At 39.7% G+C, this 14,357-nt stretch overlaps 2 protein-coding genes across 3 annotated transcripts; one reads left to right on the top strand and one right to left on the bottom strand.

The window, feature by feature from the left end:
• The first annotated feature begins 4,000 nt into the window (after positions 1 to 4,000).
• Positions 4,001 to 6,074, top strand: LOC121768617 (2-hydroxy-6-oxo-2,4-heptadienoate hydrolase-like). 2 transcript variants are annotated; one of them, XM_042165144.1, is made up of 4 exons: positions 4,001 to 4,794; positions 5,324 to 5,416; positions 5,498 to 5,565; positions 5,665 to 6,074. In XM_042165144.1, exons 1-4 carry the CDS (start codon positions 4,168 to 4,170, stop codon positions 5,801 to 5,803), a joined length of 927 nt encoding a protein of 308 aa, XP_042021078.1. In that variant the 5' UTR covers positions 4,001 to 4,167; the 3' UTR covers positions 5,804 to 6,074. The 2 variants fall into 2 exon arrangements, with proteins under 2 accessions (XP_042021078.1, XP_042021079.1); XM_042165145.1 differs by having other exon boundaries at positions 4,005 to 4,662.
• A 3,944-nt stretch (positions 6,075 to 10,018) lies between these two features.
• Positions 10,019 to 12,170, bottom strand: LOC121767175 (haloacid dehalogenase-like hydrolase domain-containing protein At4g39970). Its single transcript, XM_042163387.1, has 10 exons — positions 11,798 to 12,170; positions 11,630 to 11,723; positions 11,326 to 11,370; positions 11,192 to 11,242; positions 11,029 to 11,103; positions 10,897 to 10,930; positions 10,743 to 10,798; positions 10,609 to 10,668; positions 10,466 to 10,525; positions 10,019 to 10,370 (listed from the first exon to the last, which is right to left on the bottom strand). The coding sequence occupies exons 1-10, from the start codon at positions 12,130 to 12,132 to the stop codon at positions 10,275 to 10,277; spliced, it is 906 nt and encodes a 301-aa protein (XP_042019321.1). The 5' UTR covers positions 12,133 to 12,170; the 3' UTR covers positions 10,019 to 10,274.
• Positions 12,171 to 14,357: the final 2,187 nt, after the last annotated feature.

Below are 14,357 nucleotides of genomic sequence, written 5' to 3'. Positions count from 1 at the left end.
GGGTTAGGGCGAAACCCCTCGGGCCGGCCCAAAAAGGCCGCGTTCGCCGGCGGCGGCGGCGTAGTGACTGATACAGCCGCAAACGGCTGTGTGAACGGCAAGGGACCCTCCAACGGACGTGAGTGTGCACGACTGTGCGGTGGCTCCGGATCCGGTCGCAGCGTATGGCGTGAGGATTGGCGGCGATCATACTCGTCCATGCGAGTCTGTAGCCGAGCCATACGCGCCAGAATATGCTCGATCATCACCTTAATCGGATCGAGGGAGGACGACTCGACCGCGACAATCTGACATGAGTTCATCAATGAAAGCACCAATTGTTAAGGGAGCACTCCCTTAACAAGATTCCGACGACGACGAGCGGTCGACGACGGAGGGATAAAAGCGGACGTCACGGGCTTTCCCCGGGATCAGCTCCAAAACTAGTGTTTGCGGAAAATTAATGAGACGATAAAATTAGGAAAATATGCTATTTCTTGATTGGAATAGAAGAATACAATATCTCCTATTTATAAGACTACTCTGACTTAGGGAATAAGAAATAAAGATACTAAGAATATATGGAAAGATATGCTAAATCAATACTAAACTAAATAAGAGAGATTTGGGAATATTCGTAGAGATATTCTACGTATCAAAAACTCCCAGCGGGTGGCGGGGATTTTAACCCTTACCTTAAGATCACCACATCTCCGCACAGCCAACTGCAATACAAGTACAGTACAATATATTTAATACTCCCTCCGTCCCGTGTTACTTGCACTTATTTCCTTTCTGGGCGTCCCAAGTTATTTGCACTCTTTCCATTTTTAGTAAAAATTATCACCTACACCCGCAATTGTTGACTTTGCTAATCACACATTCCTTAATCTTCGTGCCGAAAAGCAAACGTGCAAGTAGCACGGGACGGAGGGAGTATAATATGATCCATGACTATGGTAGCATTGATTTTATTAAGTGTGTAGTATAGTCACTTATGACGAACTGATCATTTTCTGAATTTTATCAGTTAAACTGATTTTGGTTTACATTTTTTGGTAATAAACTGGATTTGTGATATTTTAGATAGGGGTGGTGCGGTACGGTATACCGCACCGAGAATGTCATACCGCATACCGTACCTCAAATTGCGGGTATGATAAAACGTCATACCTATATCTTATCGAATTTTTCAGTATAGTATATCGCATTGGGGTATACCGAAAATTCGGTATGACAATTTTCGATACCGTTACCATACCGTTTATGCGGTATACCGAAATAAGGTATGACATATCATTATACTTGTGGTTCATACCAAAAAAATCCTATTTTATAACCAAATATTTAAAATAAAATTTCACCTATTTAAATAATGTCCAAAACATTAAAACTTCATCACAATCAAATCTTGTACATAATATTCAAACCAACAAAACTTCAACCATCAAATCCATACATCCATACAGTGGACTTGATTTGCATCGCTTCACTAAATGATTTCACAATCCACTTGTACTGCCATAGCTACATGATATTTCAATTGTGCAGTAGTTGCATATCGCAATTTGTTTTAAACCGCCATCACCCATTTTCGTTTTTACTTTTTTGTAATGATCCCAATATGGGCTACCGCTTCTCTTTTTAGGAGTTAGAGGAGGTTTCTCCGTACAAATTACTTTTAAACTGCATATCGCAATGATTTCTCTCTTTGCAATGATCCCAATATGAGATTTAGAGTTTCTAATTTCTATTTCTTAAATTATTATTAATTTTAAATATTATTTATATTAATATATAATTGAAAATATATAAATACATATAATCGATAAATACCTCATTTTTTATGTATACCATATGTTTGGTATAAATTAATAACGGTATGATACCACATAGTCGGTATATACCTCATTTTCGGTATATACCGAATGTGCGGTATACCGCGGTATACGAAAATCTATACTTTTACCTTACCGAAGTCTATCGGTAAGGTATCATATCGTACCGTAAATTGCGATAAACTGCAAATTCGGTATTTTTCGGTACTGTAGGTGCGGTATTGCGTTATTTTGGTATATTTAAGATTGGATTTTTGTAATCTTGAAAGATGGATGATTCATTTGGTGTCCTACCCATATCATCTCTTGAGTTTTTTGTCCTGTCCTATCATCTCTTGATTTTGTCATCATCTCATTACACTATCGCTATCGTCACGTGGTGGAGATTAATTTCTTCTGAAGTTTTGGTAATCAAAAGTTTTAAATATTGTTATATTTTTAGTAAATTTTATTATTGTTACTTTTAATTTTATTTCCTTAATGATCGAAATGAAAATTGATAGTGTCCTATTACTGCACACACCAGCAGATTATTATTGCTGTCATTTCGTCTTTGGATGTTCTCTCCTTTAGAACATAAGTATATCGAATTTTGTTACATCAGGGGTATATTTTATACTAACAATTATCATTATATTAATAGAGTAAAGTACTATTTTGGTCCTGAACATATGACCGTCACCTTTGTTCTTGTTAGTGATATTAATCAAGTAGTGGATGTCTTCGATAACGATAAACGACTTGGAATTGGTCTGCCACCCGTCGCCGGAAGAATGAAGTTGGCGACTGCGATTGAGAAGAGAGGGATGGCGGAAGAATAAAGTTGGGAGGAAGAAGAGAGATAAAGTCATAATTTGGAAATATATTTTTTGAAATATTAGCTATAGTAATCAAAATCGCCTAATTCGGTCAAAATTCCAACAATCTACGGTTGACCGTCAATTTTTGGCGGAACCGTAAAAAAAGGATCAATTTGGCGATGTTTCATTTGTTTAGAAATCGATTTTCAAAAAATGAATGTTCTGAACCAACTTCGTATTTCGGCCATACGTTTAGGACCAAAATAATACTCCCTCTGTTCCTTCATAATTAAGTCATTTTTTCATTTCGAGAAGTTCCCTCATAGTTGAGTCATTTCAATATATAGTACTCCCTCTGTCCCATAATAGATGTCACACTTTCCTTTTTAGTTTGTCCCACAAAAGATGTCACACTTCCTTTTTCTGGAAAAAAACTCTCTCACACATTAATATAAATATACTATTTTCTCTTTCCAGTTCCACCTAACACACAAAACAACATCTCATAAAATCCCGTGTCATTTCTCAAGTGTGTCATCTATTATGAGACGGAGGGAATAACTTTTTTTTCTCTTTCTTACTTTACCCTCTTTTACTTTATTCACTTTTTGTTTTATTCTCTCTACCTTTTTCTCTTTCTTACTTTTTTCTCTATTTATTTAACACACTCAACATTTATTTCTTAAATTCCATGGCGAAAAGTTTCACCTCAATTATGAGGGAACGGAGGGAATATTTTACTCATATTAATATGATGATATGTACTAACTCTCTACTTATTTCATGACTTGTTGAGGTTATTGATGTTAAATAAGACAAGAAGGATATCGATGATTATATTGCTACTTTTTAATGATCTTTTAAAAAGTTGTGTTATAATTACTCGAATTATATCTAATTAAATGTACAATGTCGTGGTCTAAGTACTACTTTTGTGGAGTGATTACTAGTGGGAGTGTGGGACTTATTACATCTGTCAATAGGTAAATTTTACTTTATAAATAAATTAATTTTAGATTAACGTCTAAAATCATAAAATGAGGAGTAATTTTTAAAGACAGAGAGAGACTAGTATTCAAGATGTTATGTCGTTGAGCTACCATGTCCTGTTAAAGATAGAAATAATACAATAATGTTTCTTAAAATTTTGAAAATAATAGAATAAGACGTATTCCAAACTACCTATATCAAATCAAGCATTTAACGTGGCGCCTTTTAAATCAGGCGTTCCATTAATCCCATGCGACAATCGTCAAATGGCAAGTGGGGATTACCCATCTATTAATGGAAAACAAAATTAATTAATTTTTATTCAAAAATCTAGCCATCCCCAATCCAAATCCAAATCCAAATCCAAATCCAATTAAATAATCGAACCTAACTACTTTATAAAAATATGACTGTACATGATTAATTGGAGACTCTCCTAACTCTCTCGCCAATACAAAAGAAACTCAACGGCGAATCTGAAATCCAGTAATTTCCAGTAGAAAATTGAAAGAATCGTTGCTGGGACTCCAAAAGTTCGAATTTTGGAGGCGAAAACATCAATGGGGAAGTGTTTCAGCTTCACATCATCAAGGGACAAGTGCTACCGGTGGTCCTTCTCCTCCGCCGGGCTCCGCTCCCTCACGGCCAACCTCGGCGACGGCACCTTCATCCACAGCTGGGGGCCCAAGGCCCACAAGCCCAACAAGCCGACCCTCGTCCTCCTCCACGGAATCGGCGCCAACGCAATGTGGCAGTGGGGCGACTTCGTCTCTCCCTTGTCGGCGAAATTCAACGTCTACGTTCCCGATTTGTTGTTCTTCGGCGACTCCTACACTTCGCGGCCGGAGCGGGGTGAGGGGTTTCAGGCGGAGTGCGTGTACCGGGCTTTGGCGGCGGCGGGGGTGAGGGGCCGGATGAGCGTGGTGGGCCTCAGCTACGGCGGGTTTGTGGCTTACAGCATGGCGGCGCGGTTCCCGGAGGCGGTGGAGAGGGTGGTGATTGGGTGCGCTGGGGTTTGCTTGGAGGAGAGGGATATGGAGGAGGGGATGTTTAAGGTGAGGACTGTGGATGAGGCTATTGGGATTTTGCTGGCTCAGACGCCGGAGAAGCTGAGGGAGTTGATGCGGCTGTCGTTTTATAAGCCGGCGAAGAATGTGCCTTCTTGCTTTCTTGCTGATTTTATTCATGTAAAATTGCATTTTGATGTTGGATTTGGATGTTGATTGCATTGTTTGATTTGGTTGAGGGGTGTGGTTTGATCAATGTGTGATGTTGTGATGGATTTTGGTAGAGATTGAGTGCTGATTTTGATGAGAAATAGGGGTGATGTTACAAAGAATGTGTCTTGTTGCTTTCTTGCTGATTTTATTAATGTAAAGATTGCATTTTGATTCATGTGTTTCTTGTTGGATTTGGATATTTGGCAGTTGATTGCATTGTTTGATTTGGTGGAGAAGTGGTTTCATCAATGTGTAATGTTGTGTTGGATTTTGGTAGAGATTGAATGCTAATTTTCTTGGTGTTTTGTTGCTGGATTTGGGATTGGTTTGTGATTGCTTTGATATAGTAACTCTCATTCAAGATTGGATGTAAGCAAAGATCTAATAAGAAGTAGAACATTGCCATGGTGAATCTATGTTGTACGTTCTTGCTAATTCTTCGAGTTTTGTGGATATAGTACTATATATTATGTTGTTTTTGTCCCAATGGTTGTAGGTAATGTGTACAGAGAATCTTCAAGAACGAAAAGAGTTGATCTACGCGTTGCATAAGGATAGAAAGCTCTCTGATCTGCCTAAAATCACTCAGGTATTTCCTCCATCGATTCATGCTTTTCCAATTGATCATTCCTAGCGAACGTTGCTAAGATTAGACGCCACTTTTGTCCAGCCTACGTTGATAATATGGGGAGAACACGACCAGGTTTTCCCGGTAGAATTGGCTCATAGATTAGTAAGGTGAGGTCTCAACTCTCAACAATAGTAATAGTAATAGTAATAGTAATAGTAATTCATCCGCTGTTTGAAGTCTGAATATGATATGGGGTTTGATGACAGGCACTTGGGAAACAACGCAGAGCTCGTGATACTAAAAAATGCAGGACATGCGATCAATATGGAGAAGACGAAGGAGCTATACAAGCTCTTAAAGTCGTTCCTCATCCCGAAGCTCGAGAACAATGGCAAGGTTGACTGATAAGAGAGAGCAAGTGTGTTTGTAACATTTTTTATGTTGTGGTAAATCCATATTTTAGGAGTATAGAGGCAGAATATGTGATATGAAATTAGCATATTTCTTTTGTTTTTTCGTGGCATGAGATTTAGTTTTTGGTCGTAAGTATGTGTTATAAGGCCAAACGCAAGTCTCGGGCTCGAACCCATTGTGACGCAGCGTTTACATTTATTGTAATACCCCGACTTTTCTACCTTTTTTTGGTCCGTGGAAGAACGTTGAATATTTAACTCAATTTTATACCTTTATTTCTTTTGAATTGTTAATGATATGAATTGAAGCTCTTAATGGAATTGGGCCAGGATCTATTCGTCCTTCCCATAAAGCAGTTCTTTTCTTGAGGGAGCCAATTATTAAAAGCCCATTTTAGTTCACAAAACCCGCAACTCTCTCTCCACGTACTACCTGCACAAAATCAGTTACCACTCTTCCATTAATATAGCAACAAGAATAATGAATATGGAGATCTCTATGTTAATCCCAATAAATGCAATTTATTTAAGTGCATTCTTCTCTCACTATCACAATCCTTTTCACCACTACCATAATTCCAAAGAAACAGAGAGTCCGAGGAGAAGTAGGGTGTTTAGGGATTCAGATTTGAGTTAGATGAGAGAATGATGCGGTGATGGTTCGTGGACGGCGACGTGTCTTCAAGCGGACAACCGAGTGGCGAGGTCCGGGCGATCAGCGGTGGCGGTAGTGCTGAACAGGCTCAAGGCGCGGCGATCACAGCAACCTCAACATGACACCGGGGCTAATTGGGACCGCTTGGGATAGAACGGCGCTGGCTGGACTCGGAGCAGCGGCAGCTGTTCGGTAGTTCCGGGCGGCTTCGGATGGCAGCAACGGTGTTTCTGACGTCGGTGATGGCAGCGAGCGGCAGCTCCGTGACAATGACTGCACGGCGGACATCGGCTGTCTCGATCTGGAGCAGCAGTGGCTGATTCAGCAGCGACGGCGAGAAGGGGGCAGCGGTAATTACTCCGAGAGCTCCGTTGATTTAAGAATGAGGAGCGAGGTGGAATTGAAAGAGAAGATGGGGAGTTGGGCTAGAATTAGTTTGGGACATATTATTACTCCAAGTTTTGGGCTGATGTACTTGATTTGGGCCTAGAGTGATTTAATTGGTTGGGCCCAGTTTATTAGTTTTAGTTGAGCCATTGATTTTCTCCAAGGAAGTTTTACTCGTTGAATTGTTTGGACTGGATTTTGAGCTCAAGAATGATGGGAAAGCGACGATCGACTTCAAAAATAAATGAAGAAGAAAAGAAGCATGGACTCAAGGAAGGGAATTCTCCGCGAATCAAATTAAAGTGGAAGTAAGGAATTCAAATTCAGAAAAATTAAATGATTGATGTGGGCTTTCTTTTTAAATAAGGACTATGTCCTAAGTATATTTATTTTTGCAAAATATGTTTGTCATGCCATATTTTTGTGTTGCTATGAGACCTATCTGAAGTGGCTTTTGCCATGTATGATTAATCGAATTCGGGTCTGTCCCTACTCAGGCTAGTGTACACCCCGTAGATCGTGCGCTATCTCTTTGAGTTGGCCGGTCTAGTGGCTTGGAATGTGGCCACATTCCTTGTCATGTATGTTCAGATATGATATGATGATGTTGATGATGTTGAGGTTGATGGTGATGATGATGATGTTGGTGAAATGTTTAGTGACTCGGCCCTTTCAAAGTTAAAACCCCGAGGTCACTCGTTAATGGCATGATAAATATTTTTATTGAAAATGTTTTCGGCATGAGTCCACTGAGTGCATCAAGTACTCAGCCCTGCATTTCTTTTTAAAAAATGTGCAGGTTGAGCTGTGACGAGCGCGGTGAGTGTTGAGCAGAGCTGGTGAAGATTTGTGTTTGCTTTTAAATGTTCCGAATATATTGTGTCTTCATACATAATATTATTCTTCTCTCGAATGCTTCCGCTGAATGTTGTTTCTTTTGAGTTTATGTATTGTTGAGATATAATCCCTTTGAGTTGTCAATTGTTGAGATGATACTCTGATTTTTATTCGAGCTATTCCCATTTATTTCGAGCTATGGTGTTGATACGTTGTTTTCCCTTTCTTTCCCGCTTCTTTAACCCCCCCATAGTCGCGATCAACCGTGTTTTCTATCCTTAGAAAATGCGGGTGTGACAGTTATGGTCTATAAAGAAAAAGAATCGATCGAACTCTCGAGCTCAGGATTACTCAGAAGCTATGAGACCTACGCGCAAGCCAACTGCGCCACCACCCCTGTTGTTATTCTTGGATAGATAAAGCAATATATTGGTACATTGTTATAATTGTACATAGTCAAACTCTTTAAATCTGATTAACGATTTCATGTTTTTGTTTTGACCATAAAAATGAAAGTAAATTCATTTTGATTAGTAGGAAACCTTGTGATACACTACTAATATAGTAGTATGTCAAATATAGTAGTATGTCAAATTCAATCTATTATTTTATTGGTTTAGTACTTTCGAAATTTAGTGAGAGTCACAAAAGACGCACGCATTAATTAACATACACGCCTATCCTTTTCTTCCATATACTCCATCTAATTAAGAATGTGATAAAAGTTATTCCTCCGGAGTCACGTTTGGTTTGAGTAAGAATTTTAAAAAATATAAAGAAGAGTGGATATGAAAAGTTAGTGGAATATGAGGTTCATTTTTTTATATTAGTTTCAGTGGCGGATGCAGAAAAAATTCTTGGCATGGGCTTCACTACTAGTATATGAAAAATAGTACTTTTTCCCATGATCCATTTAAGATGACTTGTTTTCTTTTTGACATCATCTCTATTTTTTTCTTTCTTAATTTTACTTTGAATAGAACACCATATAAAATCTCATTTCTAGAAAGAAATTTCGCTTTAAGCAAAATATTAAAGCGATTCATGTTGTATTTATATTTGTTATTGTTTGATAGTATTTATGTATTTTCATGGATTGAATTATATATTTTCTGAAGAGTGTAAATATGATTTGAATCTGCTTCAAAATATTCAACTTCAATCACTTAAATTATAACCCAGCATAAAAATTTTAAACCAAATATTTTAAAGTCAAGCAAAATAATCATAAATTATAATTTTTTAATAAATTATACAACTTTATATGAATTATACTATTACACGTCCGATGCTTATTTTTTATATTGTATTCTCATATTTTAATAATAAAGTAAATATAAAGAATTATAAAAAAATTAATGTTTACATAATTGAATAAAAAGAAAAATCATGATGAAAAACTGAACTTAAATCAAAATTGGCTACAAAGTTGAGCCACTAAATTTCCCACAAACTATTTGATCGACCTCGGTTGTTTTTTTAGTCAATTAATGTGATTTATCATTTATATATCAGTTTACGGATTTTTTTAGTGAATTAATCACTTATAGAAATAAAATAGATATAGTAGTTTTTTGAAAGTGAAATTATTTGGTAAAGTCAATAAATGTAATAGGCACAACAATCAATAATATAATATAATAATCCTATATTGATGGCCATCTTCTTCCTTCAGACGTTGGGCGGCCATTTTATTTCTTTATTTTTCTCAGTAAGTTTTCAATTTACAGGTTCAATTCAGCCCTTCCTATCAATAATTTTTTGTTGATTTATTCTTTAATTGCACTATCTTGGCATGGGCTGAAGCTTGCTTTTGAAATTTACAAAAAGTTTTGAAGTAGAAAAAAAAAGAAGAAATTAATTTGTTGGCAGGGGCTTAAGCCCTCCATTCTCTCTTACTGTGTCCGCCACTGATTAGTTTTATAATAGAATGTGAGTGAAGTGAGTTATTGGATCTATTTACCATTTATGGTAAAACTGAACCGTGACTTTTATTATGGGATGGATCGAAATGGTAAAATGTGACTCTTATTGTGGGATGAAGAGGCATGATCATACACGCACACGTATTGATTGCTTACTATAGACTCATTACATATAACATTAGGCCTAATATTAAGAATAAAGGGCTATTTTTTTTTCCAAAAGGTTCAACCCAAAATAAATACTAGTCACTTTTACTTATTTGTGTTTGATTAATGGATTTTGGAGTCCTAGAGTCATTAGATGTATTTATGGTTATATTTCACTTATTATTAGTCTTTTCATTTTCTCATGAGTTCCTTTGTAGCTTAGTTATATGTACTTTAAATACTATGAACAAAAAGCTGAAAATAAGCATTACTTGATGAGTTTTTTAGAACTTATCAAGCCACTTGTGCAAAGTGTTAATACATTCAACACAACCAAGGTTCTTAACTAATTATATAGCCATTTGCAGCCAAAAGATTGAATTATAGCAAGAATGCAAAGCTGAAGCTGTCAATACCTTCTTATCAACTCACTTAAACCAACTATATTTTCATTGATGTATAAATGTTACCATAAGGCAAGATTCGGTCCGGAAATCGTAAACCTTCGAGATTTACTTTGCAGCCACGACGTCTCCAAGCAACGCCTCCAAGTCCGCCAATCTGACTTTGCTCAAGTCAGGGTAGATTGCTGCTGCTGCTGTGAAATCCTATTAAAGAGTGCATCAAATCACCACTCTCAATATGTTCACTTCTTGAAGTAACTTCCTCTTTGTCGAATAACATAAACAACGTGCTCGCTCACCTGGTTAGCAGTGGACGACGTGTATGAGATCACACACGACATTCCTGCTCCCGTTGCAGCCTGCATCAACACAATTGGAGGTGTTTTCCTTTCTATCATAGACTGATTCAAGAATATAAAATTATTTATTAGCGGTTGTGAACCTGCAATCCGATAACACTGTCTTCTACCACCAAGCAATCCTTCTCCGACACGCCCAGTTTCTATCAAAGTAACACAAAGTTGAGTTGATGGGAAGAATAAGAATAGCCAGTGCAGTTAGTGCACAGTTATTTACCTTGGCGGCTGTGACATAGATCATCGGATCGGGCTTCTTTTCCTTCACATCATCACCTACCGAAGGAAGCAACAACACAAAAGCAAAAGAGTTTGTTATCCAAATCTTTTTGTGATGAGAAGTACTAGGAACTTAGCTCATTTTTCGAGAGTACCTGCTAGGAAGCAATCGAGGCCTTGGAAGCGCTCCTGTAACAATACAAGAAAAACAAGCCATTATGCTACTTCTCTAATTAGACGAGGGAAACATCAACTTCACACGGATCGTGATTTTGTTAGAAATTTACCAATCCAATTAGATTTTCTAAACACAAGACTACTGAACTCTTAGTTGCAGCAGAGCAGACTGCTAGCTTTCTTCCCTAAAATGGAGAAGAGAAATGGAAAAAAAATAAGGTTAGTATGCAACTGCTGCATCTACAACATAATGTGGATGATGATTTATCTTACAGAAGCTTTGGCCTCATCCATCAATCTCAAAACTCCTGGTCTGGGCTCAACCTACTCAGAAAAATTGGCATTTTGACATAGAGAATTAAGAAAATCCAAACAAAATTTTCAAGTATAAAAATTGGTGTTCGTACGGTTCCAGATTTAATTATTTCTTTGTACCTCTCCGTCTTCCAGTCCTGCAGCAACATCACGAAACAATCAACTAAAATACTTCGATACAACGCTTCATGTGTCGTGTTAATTAGGCCTTTTCTCCATTTCTCAAATTGAAAATAGCCAATTCTTCAACAACTTAGATGCATTATGAAATTGAATGAGTTGCTTATCATTAATAAAATCTCATGTGACTAAACACTAGTATTCCTAAAACATCATCTTGGATCAAAATTAAACATTGTATCCAAATGAAAAACAAAAAAAAAGGAGAAGCATGACCTGAAGAATGTCAACCAAGTTTGCTCTATCTTCATCACTCTCTGGCACCGAATCCGAAATTGTGGAAGTCGGCCAACCGTGCTCCTTGAAGTACCTTCAACAACAAATTTCTAAAAAAAATAAAATTAAATTAAAATATTGAAAAAAAAAGAATTAGTAGAATTTCACCATCTCATTTTGGGTTTCCCGCCGCCGATGAGGTTTTGCAACTCGTCGTAAAATTCGGGAGTCCAATCGAGGGGGGCAGGCGAGGGTGAAGACGGGCAGCGGACGTTGAAATGGGCGAAGGCGTCGTTGTAGGCTTGGCGGTGGAGATGCTCGGACTCGAGAATGACGCCGTCGCAATCGAAAATCAGAGCTTGGAGAGCTCTGGCTGAGGCTGTGAGGACTAGGCGTCTGCTTCGTGAAGTTGCGGGGGAGAAAGTGGGGTTAGTTGGTCTAAAGAGAGAGAAGAGAGGAGTGCGGGAGGAGAGAGAGGGAGGAGCGGAGAGGAAAGAAGCCATGGATACTGTAGTGTGATGTGTAGTTTGTGGCTGTGGGAATTTTCAGTTGGTAACTAATATAACTACCGTTTTGTTTGGCGTTTCTCAAAATAATGTAAATTTAGTTACTGCTCCCTCGGTCGATGACATATTTTTTAATTTCTCCCGTCCCAAGATGACGTTTTGCTAAAAATAAAAATTCATTTATATCTCGTTTATTTCATCTTTTTAATTTATTCTTTTCAACTACGAGCGGCCACAATAAAGGCGCCGCGGCCAACTATAGCGAGGCCGGAGGGAGCCGCGGCGGGGGAGGGGGTGGAAGACAACGAGCTACATTTGCATCGAGGAAGGGGCGGTGGGGTCTCGGGCGCGGCGATCGTTGCGGCGGTCTATTGTAGACATACCCGGGCAGCGGGTACCACAGTGGCGGTTTTGGTGCACCGAGTACCGGTACTAGCACCCCCGCAGTCGATGGCGGCTATGGCAACTATTATCCGCCTCCATCCCAACCGTGGAGATCCAGTCCCCCTCCATTCCAGGGTGGGGTGCCCCTGCCCACACATCCCAGTGGTTGGCTCCGACATCCCTGCTGTGGCAACATACACCCCAGTTTCGGGGTCAGTCCTCCTATCAGAGGAATGTGGCTTGTCCCCAATCGCTGTATGGGGATTACCGACCCAACATGGACGCGGTCAACTATCTGCTTCCTAATACCCCTACTCCCAACGTCCAACCCACCCTATCTCTAGGTAATTTTGAGAGTTTCACATTGGAGCAGATGGGTTTGAGTTCGAGCCAACCGGAGCCCCCGTCATCGGCACCAGTACATGGACACATCGAGAGGTCGGTCCCCGGAGAGTAGGCGGCCTCGGCCGCAGCGGCCGCGGCAGTGGGATAGGCGACGGCGGGGGGTCGTCGGTCTACTACTCGACGGAGGAGTCCGTTGCTATTACAAAGGCCTGGGACGCCATCACGTCGGATGCCGGAATTGGCACCGATCAGACAGAAGCCGGCTTCTGGGCCCACGTCCTGGTGGCCTACAACAGCTTCAAGCCGGAAGACACCCCTCCGAGGAAACCGGTCCACATCCTCAAAGAGTGGGGGAGGATTTCTAGCGCCATCAAGAGGTTCTCAGGCATATATGAGAACAACCTCCGCACAGCTGAGAGCGGCCGCAGCGAAGGCGACGCAAAGGCGTTGTCGCTAGAGATGTATCGAGTCGGTGGGAACCTTAGGTTCACCTACTGGGACGAATATGTCATTCTCCAAGACTGTCCGAAATTCAAGGCCATCTGCGAGAAAGAGCACGGGTCTGGGCTGAAGCGGACGAGACTCGACCTAGCCGAGAACTACAACAGCAGCGGCTCACGTTACATTGACCTCAATGAAGAGGTTGAGAAATAGGCTCCCTCCACAATCTCCCGCTGCCCACGTGCCTAAGGCCAGCAATCCACTATCTGAGACGCTAGAGCCTCCCGCGTCAGTGCGATCGCGTTGGATCCCACTCGGGATTGTCTGCCCCAGTCTCGGTGTTGAACAGGAACTTGGACCTCCAGTTGATGAAGCAACTGGCCGAGAACGCCAGAGCCTACGAGAGCGCGACCGGCCCGATCACCAAAGGGGGTTTACATCAAACTCATGCAAAGGCTGAGGGATCAACTGGGGCTGGCTGGGGCAGCGGCTGTGGGGATGGAGATGGAGATCAAGCGGCGGATTCCGATGATGCCACCAAGTGAGCGGCGGTGGTGTTTTTTTTAGTGTTTGTAGTTAATTTTCTTTGTATAATTTTCCCCTATTTATAATACAATGAAGATTTGGTTTTAATTTTTTTCTAATTAAATAATTTTTTTTAATTATTTTCGTCCGATAATTTTTATTCTAATCTTATTAAAATATACCAACAATTGACAAAATAATGTGATTTGTGGCTGTAGCGTGACCACTATTGGGCTGGACAAGTTTTTGTGGTTGTGGAAGAGTTTTTGTGGCTGTCCCTTGGCGGAATCGTGGTTGTGCCATTCTATTGTGGACACTCTAACACACAAAATAAAATTGCATAAAATTTGTGCCACTCAAGGAAACCAAAGAGGGGCATGGCCCACATTTCTAAATAATATTCTACAAAATTATCAAAATAATCACAATGAAAAATAATAAAAAAAATAAATGCCGAAATAATTAGACCGACCTCATTTCTAAATTTCCAAAGTTGGTGGCTAAGTCTTAAAATTATGGCACAACAA

Source organism: Salvia splendens, chromosome 15 (assembly GCF_004379255.2).
Source record: "Salvia splendens isolate huo1 chromosome 15, SspV2, whole genome shotgun sequence".
Lineage (NCBI taxonomy): Eukaryota > Viridiplantae > Streptophyta > Magnoliopsida > Lamiales > Lamiaceae > Salvia > Salvia splendens.
This window is presented reverse-complemented; position numbering and strand designations above follow the sequence as displayed.